Here is an 18008-nt window from a genome sequence, read left to right on the forward strand (position 1 = left end):
CTTTCCTGCTAAGTGCTCTACTTTGTGGACGTCCTCGCAGAGCCACAATCAAGATGTGTGGTGTTTTTTATCCCTCCACCCACTGCTTGATTTTGCCCTCGCTGCTGTCAAGCCTGAAAGACATTTATGCAAATTCACAACCAATACTGTATTTCTTTTCTCTGCAGGTGTTTGCATCAGATAATTTCTAATGGATGCGTGAATATATTAATCTTTAATCTTAGGAGGGAAAAAAAGAAGAAGATCCAATTCATGTCTGCGGTGTCGGGTGTGTTGTGACACTAAAGTTTGGAGCTCATTTCGATTCAAGATTACTTTCTACATCTACAGCGGAGTGTTTTTCTAAATCCCATTTGGCTTAACAGAGGATTCAAAACAATCTTTTTTCTTGTGCTTGGCTGCTGATCTTTGTCCCTCATATCATAAAAAATGAAAATGAAAAGCAAAAGTCTACAACAGACCTGAAATCTTCTCAGTGTGGGTAGGAGATCTAGGACATTAATTAGCTAGTTGACTTAAAGAAAACACAGTGTTTGTCAAATTACTCAAGTGACTCTTTCTTGCCCTTGGCTTCCGTCTTCCTTTCCTTAATGAAGTCGAGAATGTAATGAGCTTAACAACAAATGAAACAGGTTTTATTTTTGCGTCCTCAGGATTGCGTCTGCATGAACAGGCCAGTGAAATGCGGTGCAGTGAGGTGAACAATGGAGTCCCAGCTTGATCTTCCCACACCGATATGCCAGCTTTTGGTGTCTGATAATGGCCAGGATGCATTAGGGGGTCTCCACGTATCTGCATTATTTGGTAGACTTGGCTCTTTCCTCTGCTTTCTACGTTTTTCACCTCGCTTCCTCTTCCAAACCACTTCTTCTGTTTCTTATTCAAAGCAGTAGTGGCAGAGAGTCAATTTTTGGATAATCAACACTGTAGCACTGGAATGAAAAATCATGCTCAAGATGGATTAATTTGGTACATCAAACATCTTTCTTTGTGCTCTAGGAACATTTTACAGTATCGCACTGCAAGTCTGCCTGATCCCATGCTACTTCATGACGTCATCAGACCACACCACACAGACCACAGTGTCTATATAATATTAGTAAGTATAGTGACTGATTTTCTTGGCCAACTGGGGGCACCAGAAACAAGTTAAGTTAATAGCAAACACTTGCTCATTCAGACATCCAGCAACTGTGGAGCAACATTATCATTCATTTGGTGAATATAAGTGCAACATTTGCACTCTTAATGTGTTTTCAGGTCCAAAGGTCAAGGTCACTGTGGCCACACAAAATATGTTTTTGGCCATAATACACTCATTATGACAAAATGAAGTGATGACATTTGATATCCCAAAGGTCAAAGGTTAACTTCACCGTGACATCGTAATGTTCTGAAAAAACCCTTTTTCAACACCATTAACTGAAGGACAGAAGGGCAGATTGGACCATATTTCACATTTGGTCAGATGCTGAATTGGTGATCTTGGGTATCCCCCTTGAAACTCCGCTTATTCTGTAAATCTTCTGCGCTGCCGGGTTGAAGATGTGTGTGAAGCATCCACATTTTAACATCTGTAGCTTCTTTGTAACAACATCCACATTTTGAAGCACTGTAGTCCACCACAGGCTCATCAAATTATCCACTGGAATCATGCATGTCAATATTGCAATAACTTCAATTTCACCAACAAATGCATTTAATGCATGAATCAAATCCCTTCAAAGTCTACATGAGTATGGACAGACATGGATATAAACTGTAACTTGACTGGTTGGTGTGTAATTCTATCTTAGTTCTGTTTTTGGTCTCCACCAACTCCTGAGGAAACATTTCAGGTTTCAGTATGTTCACCAGCTGGTTGCTAACTGTGTAACTCTGCCCTTTGTTGCTGAGCAGATAGTGTACAGTGGGTTTTTAGAGCTGTTTCTCTGAAAACGGCTGCCTGATGCCGCCACTATGAGAGTGTTGAGAAGGAACCAAAACAGTGAAGTCGCAGCTCAACAATAAGCTGGAACTTCCTAAAGTAAAGTCGAGGGGAGCTGCAGATTCAAGTGATAATCTTCTGAAAATTCCTCACTACTGACAACCCCTTTCACATTATCTACACATTGTCATTTTGGTTCCTTAAAATTGTGACTGAGATAAAAGCTGGACAATTTACAGTGCAAAATTAAACTCTGTGCTTTCTGGTAGGCAAACTGCTTTAATCCCCTTTCTTGTTAAATAAAGTTATTATTATTATTAAGAAGATAATGTGGTAGAGCACAAAAACTATACAAAAATATACATTTATTGTACTTGTGAAGAAAAGAATGTGTGCACTCAAGTCTTGTTGGATGATGTTTAATTCAATCACTTGATGGATTCAAAACCCACCTTCACTCTGTTTATCAAATCTGATAAGGTCATAAAAACGTACCTGGAGACAGTTGACGGAGAAAGGTGTCATGTGGGGGTAAAAAAAAAAAAAAATTATCTCATGAAATCTCATATTTAAGCCATGATTTAATTAGTGCTGACACATTTCAGCGACTTGTCAGACATTTTGATGTTGCGGTTGGTAAACAGACAGGAGTGACTCCCGGGAGACGTCTCTGTGTATGGATGTGTTTACTCTACAGTGCAATATACAAAAGCTTTTGTGTATTCATGAGAATGTAAATGTGTGTCATTGTAGCGGTGAACTTTTCACAGGATGCTAAAGGTAAAAACAGTAGAGATGTGTGTCGGTGTTTCTCCGAGCATGAGCCACCAGCCGTATTATTACAAGGAGCCTTACATCATTCACTGTTATCAACTTTGGGGGTCCCTTGGAAATTAATTTAGATCCTTCAGTTGTACCCTCCAGTTAGGGTACTGTTTTTTAACCTATCTACATGAAAGTGACTGTATTCCTCACATTTCTAAAGAATCTTCCTCCTTCCCATGATGCATCACTCCTGAGAAGGAAACAACAGTGTGAAGGTGTGATGTTTAGAGTAAGGACCCCATTTTTTCCCCTGACTACCCAATTAGACAGATATCATGTTGCAGAGGTGCCGTCTTAACGATGCCTCACTGTTGGCTGATTGAGCAACAGGTTCCATTTGAAGCGTGGTGTGAGAAAGCACAATAAAACTGCGCCAATGTGCACACTGTTTCATTAATAGCCACATTTCAGTACAGTACAGAGAGATGATTCATATCTAAATTGCGAGCGGTGTCGAAAATCTTCTGCCCACCAACATGGTGGTTAAGATGCCTCTCACATCCCACTGAAGCACTCAAAAATCTGAGCGTTTCTCTTTAAAAACAAAAAAAAGAGATTGATATGGAATTTCTAAAGATTTCATTTGATCCAACAGTCTGTGTCACTGCATGCATACGCTGCATGCATGAACGCTCGTGCAAGAGGAGTGTGTAGGTCCGTGTGTGTGTGTGTGTGGATGAGACTGTCGCACCGAGCCGATCCAGTATATCACAATGACATTATGGCCGTAACACCTTCGCTGCCGTGGAACGAGTTAAAAATCTTTGCATGGCTAAACAGCACCTGACCGTGATGTGCCTTTGTTTGTTTGCTTTTTTCCAATCTTCACCGCGCGCGCCTTCCTCCTGAAATATTCTGGGTGCAAGACAGAAAAGAGCAAAAGAAAGAACCTGGAGAGCCCGTTTTTAAAAGGAAGGAAGAGCGAGAAACAAAGAGAGAGTGAAAGCATGAACGAAAGAAAGAGGAAATGCAAGACGGAGAGAAAGGGGGGGGGGGGAAGTGAAGCAAAGAAGGGAAAGAAAGCGACAAGAATAGAATGTTAGGATAAAAGGATGACTAAACCCAACTCCTCGGAGGGTGAGAGCCAATCTGAAAAATGATTGGTTGACTTTCCCGGGGCAAAGCTCTCTTTGCTCACATCAATAAAACATAAACATGAATAAATGCACTGCTTTTGGCCTTCCGGGGTCCTTACTTAATTTCATGTATGCAAGTGAGCGATGATATGCATGGAAAATTGTATTTACCTAGAAGGCTCAAAATAATTCTGGAAGCCATTTTGTGTTTGTTTGTTCCCAGTGTTTACATAAATGCAAGGCTGCACCATAAACTCTTAAAATATGCGTTTAATGCGGCTTCATTTGTCCTGTTCTTCGTGGTGTAAGTCACACATCTGGTGTGCACGTCATGCGCTCTCCCGGCTCCCTCAGCATTTGCATGTATGGCAGTTGCTCCCTATTGACTCGAGCCACAGACGCACGGCCTATCAATAACGTTGAGGACGTGGGAACACACAGTCTCCAGTGATGTACTCTTGATGTATCCACTTAGGGACAAATCATCCAAACAGTCATCTGCCTCACTAGCCTGTTAGTCCCTGAGGTAGATCTTCAGTGACCCAATTCAGTGGGTCAGCTTTTGTTAATGAGCCAACCGCACAAACACCCTGACAACAGTTAAGACAGAGCTCCTAATGGCAATTACAGCTCGGGTGCTAAGAGGCTTTTTTGTTATCAAGTTTTGCCCTTTGGGGTTATTTTTAGAGGCTGTTTTCCATCCTCAACTACAGTCATGAACATTTGATTAAATTGGATCCATGTGCAAAACGGAGCAAGTGATTAAAACCTTTAAAATTGTGGACATTTATTCGTTGTTCAGTCAATTAATTTGCAGCGCTGGATATTTGAATCCCTTTGGTTTGGAATGAGCCGCCTCTAGTTTGACACTGATAAAATCAATTCCAGATTCAATTTACCTCGTAGTATTTATAATGTCCCACGACACGGAGTCATTGTTGTTAGCAAAAAGAGAACCGAGGAGACAAACGATCAACAGTTTGGCAGAGTTTTTCCCTCGTATCTATTTTTCAAAGCAGGCAATTAGGCCTAACATCACAGCCATTTAACTAAGTCTGTTCTCCAAATTGATTCAGACTCCAGCGTTGGACCTTGCAGACATGGTGCATTTAGTTATGCAAATGCTTATCTCTCTGTGTGATTGGTTAATTAACCTGTAATGCAGATAGTCCCAGCCATGCACAGTGGCTGTTTGATGGCTAAATTGTGGGTCAATTGGGTTTTTAACATTTTCAAAGCAGACTTAGAGGCATGTCTTTGTCCCTCCGAGTCTTGTGTGGCTTTTCTCAGTTTAATGACTCGTTCCACGGGTCCCGTAAGGTTAATGTGTTTAAACTCACTGTAATTGAGCTTTTGACCTATCTTTCAGGCTTTTTAAAAATTCGTCATATTATGCCATGTTTCTGCTGCTTGATTGTTATTATCTTCCATTCCTGCTCCCTCCCTGCATGCCATGCCCTAAACTCTCCCGCCCATCCCCCCCTCTCTCTCTGAGTTATGAGCGTTCCCATGGGAAGTCATTTATAATGCCATTGGAGTGACAATAATTCGCTTGCACACCATTTCACTCTGCCCTCTGCGCCTTGGCAGGCTTTTATGGGCTACATTTTTGTTTGCCCAGAAACGCATTGTCCGACCATCCTCAGAGAACACGCAAAAGCATTTAGCCCGCACTGGAACTGGGCGTCTTCCAATGAGTTAAATAAGTGACATTGCGTGCTCCGTCAGCATTGGAGATCAGAATTTGCTGGCGCTTTTGCAGCTAAACTACTTCGCTGTTTTGAAGGTACAAAGAAACAGGGTACATAAGAAGAAGAGGAGGAAGGAAATGGGGAATGAGAGAAGGGGGGGTGCAGTGCAGCCACTGACTACATTTCTTTTCATTGTTCAGTGAACAATTATGTTCAGATTTTGCTGTCATGTAGGTATCATTCCACATGAGATACAGACACAGTTCTTGACAGCACACATGGATTTTTTTTTCAGATCCCACCACCGTCAGACTGACATCCCTTGACAACATGAGGATCGCTTGTCATTGGGATAGCATACTGTATGAAGCTGATATTTATTAGTGAAGGGATGTAGCAGGCATGTTGCATTCATTCCACATCATTAGGAGCAGACAGGTAATGTGTGCTAGTGAGGCACTTATGCAAAGGCTTTTTAGTGCAGATGCCGGCATGTAATTACATGTAATGTCTGCCGCTGTTATAGGTGATCCTGATCTTGACTAAGCTGTATGACTTCAACCTGGGGGCTGTTACTGAGAGCTCGCTCTGGAGGTAAGGGTTGTTTTTTTTAATCACTGCAATTTTTTCCCTTCCCATCTCAATAGAAAGGTTGCAGCATCATTGGGAGAATTTTATAAGAATGCAAAAGCACAGCCCTAAAAACAATAAGAATAATATATTCATAGAGAGTGCGCTGTGCTGTGAGTATGATTTATAGTGTTCTCCGTTGCTTGGATATGAACAATCAAGTTACACTGGAAGCCAATATAAAGTATGTTTTAATAAAGCAATGTGAAGTAGTTGAGAATGAAGCATCCTCCTCTTTGTTTCCTGCAGTCCCATAAATAACACAACTGAGACTGCAACAACCTTTTAGAAAAGGCCCAACCTATTTCCTGTCCATCAGCAGCAAAGAAACTTTTTTTGAAAGGCTATTTTTTTTCTTTTTAAAGATAAACCGGAGGACTTATCTGAGGGAGTCTTTGTTTGGATCTGTGCCTCTTTTCCTCTGACCTAGAAACTTGCTGATGGAGTTTTTGATTGATTGTCATCTGTAACCTTTTGTTTCAGAGGCAATTGACATGCAATTGCTACTGTATAGCCGTGGTAATTCCATTCAGTATGTATTGAGAGGTGAGTTACAGTGCCCTGTCAGGTCATAAATAAGAATGGAATTCATTAAGGATTATACCGTAGAGCCCAATCCAGCCTCTGATATGCCTTTTTTTCTCACCTCTCCCATAGCCTGCAGAGAACTCATTTCATTGTGAAATACACATGAAAAAGAGACCATCAGTCCGCCAAGCATAGAGTTTCAAATTAATATCTGTTTCACCAGAGGCACCGCAAAGATTTACACCCGACTTGACACGTTTTGAAATCCCATATTGTGTACAGGAGGTCTTCCATCATCAAGGTGTCTGCTTAACAATGGCACCACGAGTAAATTAGAGTGTACCTCAGGGGGTGCACGAAGGCTTTTAGCGTGGGTATTAGAAAAGCAGAGATTTGAATGTTGTGAAAAGAAACAGGAGTAAATGATTTCTGTGATAACACAATAAATGATTTATGACTACAGCTCCAGGCGACTGTTGGTGGCAAAATGCAGTGTGCGGATCAATGGGTGACTTGCAGAACCCCTCTTAACGCGCATCAGGTCCCTTTGTGTTTTGAGATGGCTGCCTCTTCTGCTAAAGAAACTTCACGATGTAATTACATCATTTAAGAGGCTTTCTTCCACAGCCACAATCAAAGACAGATCCGCCGACTGAAAGGAGTACTTAAGCGCAAACACGAATGTGTTTAGGGGTAAGTCTTTGAAAACAATGTCAACGGCAAACGGGATGATTCAGATTAATGCCCAGACAATGATAGCAGACACTGGGTATCTATCCAATTATGCAGTGAAATTACATTCGGAGGCACTCAGGTAGAACTGAGAGCATGGATTGGCTGTTTGTGGCGAGGAGAAATATGAAAATTGAGATGACAAACACATCTACCCTTGTCATGGGATGCATGGACTTCTAAGGAACAGGCTTCTGTTCTTTGCTCCAACGTGACGACCCTCAGTGTCTTCTTTTATTTAAACACAGCCCATTTCCTGTAAGCACTAAGGGCCTAGAACTGGGTCATTTTATCTCATTTGTACTTCTCTTTTTATCTCCCTTTTTCTAACAAATTTCACTTAAACTGTTATTTATCACCTTTGTCTTGCTAATGTGCAACAGAGCACCACACTTGAGCTCTTGCTGCTGAAAAGAAAACCGAATATGCAAGGATGAAGTGAAATATCTAAATCGGATGAAAAGCGAGAGAACAAAAGGACATTCTAGCATAATTTATGATTTAAAAAAAAACTGCATGAAAGGGGATTTCACCACTGCCTTTAAACTCCTTGCTAGCTGTCTTCAATGTACAAACGTCTTCTGGCATGAAAGGAGAGTAATGACTTCTACAGTGTCAGATTACAATGTGTTCATCATCAGAACTGTATGCTCGTGTTACATGTTTTAGTCCTTCAACTCCAAATTACATATAGTGCGTGTACTTACCTCACTGCTGACCATTTTCCAGAGCATACCTGAAGTTCTCAAATTGATTTCCTACCTTGCAGGCAGCCGCTGGTTTCATTACATGCCAGTGTAGCATGAAAATCAGCCTGCAATGAAATGAGATTTGCTTGACGTGTATAAAGTGAATGTTTAGTCTGCGTAATGCGTTTGTCAAAGCCACATTGTTGCTGAATGGTATTGTAGCTGCGAGTGTGAAATGCCTAATGAATATGTCAACGTTTTTAATGCAGAAAACTTGCGTTATGTTTCCCCTGATATCCATATTTTCTTGTTGGTTGTCAGGATGTGATTGCAGCGCTCTGTGAATGCTTTCTTTTATTAGAGCTTGCTTTAATGGAGCAGCAAGGAGGAGCTTTCAGATTATATCCTGCGCGCTAATGTATTACCACACAATGACAACATACTTTTTTCCTCTAAAACATTTGCAAACCATTTTTTTTTTAAATCTGCACTGTTACATCAACAAACTGTGATTGCGCTGGTTAGTAGTCTTTCACTTCCTGTCTTTCGCTGCTGCATGGCTACACTTCTTGCTGGGTTATCACCCCCAATTGTTAATCAGTGGACCAACCTGAGAGACATCCTATACTGGAGCCCTTCCCTTCTTTGACGCATTTACTAGCTCACTAGTTGACATCGCTCTTCTCTGCATCTTACAATATTTGACCCTTGATCTTGCTCTCCTATGCATTTTATAGCCTTCGTGCACTAAATGAAATTGCAAGCAATGGTGCCAGTAGATTACAAGATATGAACAAAATGGGGGCCCACTCACCAAGAACATCTCACCAGAGGTCAAAAACTCCACAGATTTCCTTTAACGGTGAAATCTGCCTGTTTGTGCAGCACATTCCTGTGCTGTTTATTCAACCGCCACCCTGTGCTGAAACATGCTGGCTGAATAAAGAGCAGACTCTTCCATAAGTGAGTTCTCCAAGTTGTTTTTTTTCACATTTGCTCCTTTTTATAATTTGAGCACCTACAGCGGATGACTGGTGGAGGAACACACTTTTCCAGCGTAGCACATTTCATGCAGGACTGCAACAAAGTCCTGTTTTTTTTTGTTTTTTTTTTCCAAGGGCAACAAAAACAAAAATAACACATTAGCATGGAGCTACTTTCTCTCTGCGAGCTGATTTTCATTCCATAAAGCGAAAGGCTGCCTGGATGGTGGGAAATCAATCTGAACACGTATGGTGTGCTCTGGAGATGCAGTGACGTAAAGAATAACTGATTCGCAGTTAATGGGCTAAAACATGCCAAACACTGGCGTGGTGCTTTAAAATCTGTGTCAGGCAGGTCTCTAATGGATTCCTACATCGCACATGCAACATGGTTTTTTGTCTGTGTGCAGATCCAACGATTATGGAAGCACCTACACCAAACTCAATGACAAAGTGGGCTCAAGGACAGTCTTAAGTTACCTGTACGTCTGCCCTACCAACAAACAGAAGGTCAGCATTCCTCTGTTTCTTTCATCTCTCTGTCTGATCTCTTACAAGCTCGACATCAAATAACAGTTTTTTAAAATTGCTGCCGAGTGACAGTATCTCTCTCTCTCTCTGTCTCCCCCTCCTCTAATGCCATGGCCCTCTGTACTTAAGATAATGATGCTCAGCGACCCAGAGGTAGAGAGCGCTGTTCTCATCAGTTCAGATGAAGGGGCAAGTTTTGAGAAGCATCCCATTAGCTTCAATATCCTGAGCCTGCTCTTCCACCCCGCACAGGAGAACTGGATCCTGGCTTACAGTCACGACAGCAAGGTAGCTTCTGAGTGAATCCACAATGAACTCTTAAGCGGGGATGAGATGATGTATGACGCTGGATCTGTAACCCGTTTTTCAACGTAGCTTTTATGTGATGTGCTGATGGCTGCGCCGCTCGTTAGCAATGTCTTCCTCCCTAGAAGTTTAAGTGTGATGAAGATTGACCTGATTTTATCTTGCAGCTGTACAGTTCAATGGACTTCGGGAGGAAATGGCAGCTCGTCCACGACAGCGTGATGCTGGGCCGGTTCTACTGGTATGGCGCTCCTGTTTTTGACCTGTTCGTCATTGATTGCAGTTTGCATAATGATAGTGTGCATGACCCCGCGCTGTCAGAAGGATCCACTGACCCCTTGTCACAACAGATCTCTCCCGCTGCAGTCGTGCACAAAGCTGATTACACCCATGTCACGTAGACCTGTAGGAATATTGCTTCTTTTTCCATAGCACAAACATGACATGCTGCTTTTGTTGTCGCTGTCATTTAGTAATCTCAACTGCTCGGGCACAAGGCAGCGAATATTGATGTGAGCCCGTTTATCCCTGTTTGTCGTGGCATGTGTCAAACCCAAGTGTGGGTTTTTTTGCGAGCTGGTAAAGAAAAGGACATCGGTTGGAGGACATCCTCTCCACATGCGTGAACAGCGAGACGTTTGATAAATAAGAACAGCGCAGCGGGTATAGTGGCAGCTGAGACAATGCGTTATTTGTGCTCTTGAAAACCATGCCTTCGTGCACATTATGTCGAATAGTTATTTTTTAAAATGATGTTGCAGCTACCCGCAATTGTATAACTACATGCATTTGCTTTGCTAGATATTTATGGAAATAGCTCATGTTTTGTCACCCCTCCCTCTTGCTGCTTCCTCTGTTGATTCTTTGGTGAATTGAGATTAATCGCCGCTGGTGGTGCAGATTCTACACTGACTGATGTAGAGAAAAACATTCCTGCTATGGGTTTCACACAATAGGGATGTCCATCTTCAGCTGTGATACCCCTAACCTTTTTTCCTTTTCTTCCCCGTCCTTCCTCCACCCCTCTCTGCTCTGCCTCTATGTCCTCCTCCTCCTTCTCTTTCAAGGGCGGTAATGGGGCTGGACAGAGAATCTGATGTGGTCCACATCGAGACGCGCATCGCCAAAGGCCGTGAGTGCCTGCACTCCAGTCCACAGCAGTAGCGGGACCCACAGGACCCTTTGCCTCTCATTTAGAGCGAGGTCAAGGGGAAGATGAGACCCACTCTGCTCTCCAGATTGGTCCCCGGAGTCCAGTAAAGCAGAATAGGTGTCTCCTGACAAAAACAGAGAGTTTTAGTGGCTTGATGGATGTTTCTCCTCCTCAATCTATCCCCTGTGTCTCATAGACAAACCTCAACTCCCCTCGTCTAAACAGCATGGTATATTCTGTCAAACCAATTATAGGGTTTTCCTGCACTAGAAGGATACTCCTATTGCTCCTGCAGTGAGAAAAATCTGTGTCTGAATTAGCATACAAACGCTTCTTGTCTCAAAAAATAACATCCTGAACTTTTTTTGTAGTGTGACTCACAGCAAGAGCTTCCCCTGTATTACATTTGAGTCTCAGCTAATTTGGATTGCAAAAGGGCCGACTGTCTTCTGTAGTAACTGTGGTTGGATTTCTCCATTATTTATACAGTTACTCGAGCTTTGAGCCGTTTCAGAACTGTGAACCTGGAGTATATTTAGCATATGCGTACTGTGTAGCAGCTCCTGTGCTCACAAAGAACTGTTTGAGGGTAAATGCTTGTAATTTACCTCTGATTGATTTTTTTTTTTTTTTTTTTTTGCCTCTTTCCAGGCGCTCAGTATGTGAAGTGCAGAGCCCAACGATGCACAGAAGGCAACAGGCAATACCTCTTCCCTGGACACGTGGACACCAACTCACTGGTCGTGCAGGACGAATATGTTTTCACACAGGTTTGCATGGGAGCAGATTCCGATTTTTGGTTAAATTTAAACATCATCTTTTCACGCTTCGGTCTTTGTGAAATTTTCTTTTCTTTTCTTTTTTTTTTCTTTCGGTCTCTCGTGCATCTCAAATCGCGCTTTTCCATCAAAACCCACGTAATGGCTTTCCCCAATGCACCTGTTCCCCACTTGCCCAGTGTGTGTTTTGATTATGCTTTGTCTCCTTCATGTCATGGCACCTTCAGTGTTTGAGTTTCTGCACAGACATGCCTGAAAAATGTGTTTGCTAGCAGAGAGCACACGGCGACGGAACGGTGAATAGACAGGTTGGTGTCCTTATTACCATTCGCTCTGACTTTGACTCCAATTAGACAGCGGCAGTCAGGGTCATTATTAGAAATTAAATTTTCAAATGCCCTCCACTGTCATTGATTTCCATCCACGGCTAAGTAATTCTCTCTCTGCTGGTCAGTGTTGATGCGTTTGTGAGACTGCAACTAAGTTTCAGGAAGATAGAAATCAAATGATCGTAGTTTCCCGGGGCTCAGTGTTTGTAGTAAATCATTCTGCACTCTCTCATTTTGAATGAGCGCCGCTAAATGTTTGCTGTTGCTTTTTTTAAATTTATTTATCCGCAGATTTAATCTTTTGATATGATATGATGTTGCAGCAGCAATACTTTAGCGGTGACCCAGTTTCACTTTCAACACACTTAATCCACAGTCTTGATTGAAACGGCTGCGATGTAAGAATGGAAATGTATGACGGGTGGGGTGGGGGGGAAATATCAGAGCGTGGTTCAGAAATGGTGATTCAATAAAATGCCCAAATTGCATTTAGCTGAGATGAGATTGACCGTCGAGGCGGAGGCAGACGCGAGGAAGATGCTGGTGAAAATAACTGGACACAGTGAGCGTCTGCGCCGAGCCGCGGCGGCACGGATGACTTTCTTGTGACTTTCATTGCTTGGGGCAGTTGGATTTAACTTGACAAAGAGTAATGAGGTTATCGATTGGGCTACAGCGAAATAAGCAGTCTTCAACACCTCCGAAGTCTCTTGGGAGAGAAGGAACAGCCAAGTGCAACATCCTCAAAAATGTGGCCTGGGAAAATGCAGCTCATTGATTTTCGATAGATTATTCCATTAGAGCCCTAATGTAGTGTGTTGGGGGACAAACGCCATCCTTCTGGTTGATTAGAAAATAAGCAATCAAGTGGTGTTGCCTTGCCTGTAAGTGGATGGGAAAGTGCACTAAGATCTTCAAGACGCACTGTAGATAAAGCCAACACAATTTTCAGTGCCTCTTTTCCTTTAGACTAATTGAGATAATGATAATAATATCTGTTGTGCTTGTAATTTCCGTCTGCTTTCGACAGTGGAATGCTGAGTAAAATTGCAAGCGTTTTATCAAGTCGGCCATGCGTTGTGAATTAATACACCTCCATCAGGAAACACTTCAGCTTCATGTCCTCATTTCACGACAGAGTCGCAGTTGGGTTGTTGGCAAGTTGTCTCGCATGTGTCGTGCGAAAGCCTCCCATCCCATTTTGATGTTTGTCATTTTTCCGGATGGTCCTCTCCATGCAGCACGAGCTCACACTCGTGGCATCAATCAGAACGGAAATGTACAAATAAAAGAGTCACTGGCTTAAAACTGAGAAAAAAAAGACAAGTTAGATGAAGTGATGCTGAAATATGCGCAGTATGTGGTCTATTTGAAGAGTGACAAAGCCTCTTTGACTTCTTTGCAAAGGTAACCAAGTCAGGACGAGCCAGCTACTTTGTCTCCTACATGAGAGAATCCTTCAAGCAGATGAAATTACCTAAGTATTGTCTCCCGAAGGTAAGCGCCGATGTCCACAAATAACCGTCGGATAACAGAAGATGTATTGCAACAGAGAAAAATTATTATTGTTTTTGTTTTGAATCGCTTCAGTTTCCTCAGTGTTAGTTTGTAAGAGGTGTCCCACTTTGTTAAACTGCAGCAGCTCATGGCCTCTCTTTTTAAGCCTCTTTCCTGTTTTCTCGCCTGCACCCGTCATTCTCACCCACTCTCTCTTTTCATCTCTCTTTCTCTGACCCACAACCTCCTGCAGGACATGCATATTATCAGTACAGATGAGAAGCAGGTGTTTGCTGCAGTCCAGGAGTGGAATCAGAACAACACTTACAGCCTTTATATCTCAGACTCCCCCGGGGTCTTCTTTACCCTTTCATTAGAGAATCTGAGAACCAGCAGAGGACCCGCCGGTAACCTACTGGTTGACTTTTACAAGGTGCGTACTTGGTCTCGTTCATGGGCTGCCGCTGTCACTGCGCCGCCAATTCCCCTTCCAGATATTTCACATACTCGTAGTAGTAGTTGTCAAGAATGGCGCATTTTTCAGAGCCTAAGGTGACGTACTGAAATTTCTGTGTTTGTCTGACCAACCAGATATTTATTTTGAAATAAACCAGCAAAGAGCTGCAAATCCTCATCAGCATTTTTGCTTGGAAAGTGCCTGAAATGCAGTGTTTTTTGGATTCCCAAAAGGTTGGGTGCTGTGTAAAACCTAAATAAAACAGAATATGATAATTTGCTGATTCTTTATGACATGTACTCAACTGACAACGTCGCAAGGACTAATATTTAATATTTACCTCATCAACTTCATTGATTTTTATAAATATCTGCTTATACTGAATTTGATGCCAGCAACGTGTTGCAAACAAGTTGGGACAGGAGCAACAAACGACTGGGAAAGTTGTGAAATACTCCAAAAACACCTGTTTAGATCATTCCACAGGTAAACAGGCTGATTGGTAACAGGTGATAGTATCATGACTGGGTATGAAAGGAGCATCCTGGAAAGGCTCAGTCGCTCACAAGCGAGGATGGAGCGAGGTTTTGGAATCGGGGTCGTATAAAAACAGCAAATCCTCTCATTTCAGAAGCTAGTAGAAGCAACTGTTTGACATTTTTGCTTGCAAAGGGACTCAGTAATAACTTTGACAGAGGCCTTTCTGTGTAATGAGTGCTTTAAAAGCATTTTGCTGATAACGCTGCGGCAGTGCTTGTTCTACTCAAGTGAAGGGTTTGAATTCTTCTTCCACTCTGCTGTTTTCCTTCGCAGGTCGAGGGGATAAACGGCATGTACCTCGCCAACAAACTGGTGGACAATCACATCAAGAGCTTCATCACATACAACAAGGGACAAACGTGGGCCCTGCTGCCGGCTCCTGCCGCTGATGTGGCTGGAAATAACCTTCACTGCGTCCTGGTGAGCCTTCGGGCGGCCGTGAATGAATGCTCGCCTTCGTGCGAAATGAAGCGTGTGGCACATATCATTCATCAAATGTTTCAAGCTCATCAGCCGCGCTTCGGATGGTCTTTGATTCGGAGCCATATTTGCGCAGGGCCACGTGCCAGCCTCGGCATCGGCTCGCCTTCTTAGCCTCCTAAATGGCCGAGGAGATGCTTGGCTGGAATGTTCTTATTATCATTGTAAGGCGCCGGGTGTCACCGCCTTTAGTTACAGGGGTCCAGACTTTCCATTAACCTCTGTGATTTCAATTTACTACCTGTAGTCACACTGGACTAATGAATGTTAGATTACGCTGAATTACATTAGGCTATGTGGCTGTGCTGTTATTCGGCAGGTGCGATATTCACCTAATCCACTCTGTGTGTTCTATAGTGATAATGTATATTGTTCAGTTAACAGCAGGTTACTGTATTTCTCTGTCTCATACCGATGACCATTATGCTCTCGCCTGCTTTCTGACCCCCCTCCAACCTCAGCTGTTTAAAAAGCCCTATTGATGTTTTTCCGTGTGCTGCAGCCTGAGAGATGAGTGAAAATGATTTCAATCAATTTTGCCAGTTTTATCAGTGCATCTTGGAGAATTTTAATTACATGCCTTGTTTGCTTTAGAATGAAACAATTCAAATGCCCTCTGTGTCCTCTCAGCCATCGTCTGGCAGGGGAGATGAGAGGAACAAAGTATCTTTGTTTTCTAAACGGTCTCTGAAAATGTTAGCACTTTTCTCTCAATGGGAAGAACAGTTCGAAGGCAAAGCTAATTATAATTGCTTCCGCGAAGATCTGCCTGATACATATTGTCTCAACCTGTGCTGTATTGGAATCCGTTTCTGTTGACAGCCATTTTGTTCGCTGCATCTTCATCTGGAGATGTCAGAGAATCCCTACACGTCCGGACCCATCACCAGCAAAAAGTCTGTACCAGGCATCATCGTGGCTACAGGTAGAGTTACCTGAAGGACGTGCATTTGATTTGTAAATGAAGCTGATCAGATCATACTTGACATAAGTGGTGAGGCTTTGCTAATTTTTCATCATCACAGGCATCCCCCCCTTTCTCAGATAAATGCATTGTAGTCGTGCAACCGCAAAAAACTAATCACACAGTGCCCTCTTTCTGTCATTGAAATCAGATACTGAAGCTTCAGCTCCTAAATCTCATATTTTGGGGGAGCTGATTAGGTTGCAGTAAGTCATAAACGTGTCCTCCGGAGGAAAATGAGCACGCACGCAGATTTGCAAAATAACTCTTAACGATTTTATCAGTTGATTGTGCACATAGGTGTGTTATGGAGCCTTTGCTATGTAAATACACAGTGAAATTATTCATCTTTTTGTACTCAGGGAACATCGGAACAGAGCTGTCCTCCACCAACCTTGGGATGTTTATAACATCTGATGCAGGGAATAGCTGGAGACAGGTGAGACCCATCTGGGTCTACACACTGCATGTGTTTATATACAAAGTGTGCTTTCATGAGTGGAGCAAAACGTGTTTTTCCAATGTGCACCGATGTAGATTTTTGATGAAGAGCACAACGTTTGGTTTCTTGACAATGGAGGGGCGATGCTGGCAGTCCTACATGCAGCGACACCTATTCGCCACTTATGGTAGGTAATGACGTCATAATTGCAATAGGTTGGAGCTATAGGTGTTGGAGTTGTTGTGGGAAATTGCCCGAGAATAATTTCATTTTTTCTCTAGGTTTGATGCAGCGTATGATTACATTTAATGTTTTGAAATGCTGATGGGCAAAGTTTGCATGATTATTGTATAGACGCTGCAGCTTCACAACTGTCAGACTCATTTCTAACCGAAGAGAGTCTGTTTCAGCTTTGTACTCTTGGTTGGATATGATGGTTTGAGTGCTTTTATGTAAATGAAAAGTAGAGCGGGGTAGAAATATGAGACTGAGAATGCCCTCATAAGTGCCCCGTATTGTGGGAGCTTTGTAACACTATCTACTTTGATGTCCCTGCTCACCACAGCCCTGTCACAAGTGATTAAGCTCCGGGAAAGGTGATTTGAAACCCCCAAAATCCATTTCTAATGTTACAGCCTGAGTCATATCTCTCTTTTCCGTTGTTTTGTCGCCTTCAAAAATTTACCTGCGCCGAGGAACATTTGTTCTGTTGTTCAGCTGGGTGTCAAGATAATTTTTCAGAGAAAAAAAAAAACAGAGAATCCAAGGTGCTTCATTTTTCAACTGTGGCAAAAGCTAAATGACCTGAAATCCATATTTCTTCAAGCCTTGTTTTTCACTGCTTAACCTGTGATGTTTAATGTTGTGTGCACGGAGGAAACAATATATTTAGCCACAGCAGATAGATAGACATGGATGGATAGACAGACAGATGTTCGCGCAATGACAGCTGGCTCTTTTTTTTTCCCCTCCTTTGTGATGCAGGATCAGTCTAGACGAAGGAAAAAAATGGGACCGTCACAGTTTCTCCTTGGCACCACTGTATGTGGATGGTGTTTTAATGGAGCCGGAATCTGACAATCACATTATCACGTAAGCAGAGACGCACGAGCACAGTCCAGCAGGAAGAAAACAAAACAAATATCAGGCTTGAAGGATTAGCTTTCTGTGGGTGTGATCAAAGAAATGTCCACCTGATTTCCCCACCTTTGCATCAAAGGGGACGTTATCTTGTCTGTCAGCATTTGTGACAAGCTTGTATCTGTATCTCAAGATAGTCTTTTGTGAATCATCCTCCAGTTTCTTTGGACACTTCAGCCATCGGTCAGAGTGGCAGCTGATCAAGATCGACTACAAGGGCCTCTTTAGCAGGAGATGCATGGATGGAGATTATCAGACGTGGCACCTGCACAACAAGGTAGCTGGGAATGTTAAATATTACTGATTTGT

General features: G+C 42.6%; 1 protein-coding gene across 1 annotated transcript in view; it reads left to right on the forward strand.

The window, feature by feature from the left end:
* Positions 1-18008, forward strand: part of sorcs3b (sortilin related VPS10 domain containing receptor 3b) — a 40436-nt gene that overhangs the window by 9287 nt on the left and 13141 nt on the right. Inside the window, exons 2-15 of the mRNA XM_041947332.1 lie at positions 6046-6113; positions 9492-9591; positions 9742-9900; positions 10086-10159; positions 10986-11050; positions 11723-11841; positions 13587-13676; positions 13930-14109; positions 14947-15093; positions 15976-16078; positions 16480-16556; positions 16655-16746; positions 17544-17651; positions 17859-17976. Coding sequence (XP_041803266.1) covers positions 6046-6113; positions 9492-9591; positions 9742-9900; positions 10086-10159; positions 10986-11050; positions 11723-11841; positions 13587-13676; positions 13930-14109; positions 14947-15093; positions 15976-16078; positions 16480-16556; positions 16655-16746; positions 17544-17651; positions 17859-17976 — 1500 coding nt within the window. The remainder of the gene's footprint in view (positions 1-6045; positions 6114-9491; positions 9592-9741; positions 9901-10085; positions 10160-10985; positions 11051-11722; positions 11842-13586; positions 13677-13929; positions 14110-14946; positions 15094-15975; positions 16079-16479; positions 16557-16654; positions 16747-17543; positions 17652-17858; positions 17977-18008) is intronic.

The sequence above is a fragment of the Chelmon rostratus genome, chromosome 11 (genome assembly GCF_017976325.1).
Source record: "Chelmon rostratus isolate fCheRos1 chromosome 11, fCheRos1.pri, whole genome shotgun sequence".
Taxonomy (NCBI): domain Eukaryota; kingdom Metazoa; phylum Chordata; class Actinopteri; order Chaetodontiformes; family Chaetodontidae; genus Chelmon; species Chelmon rostratus.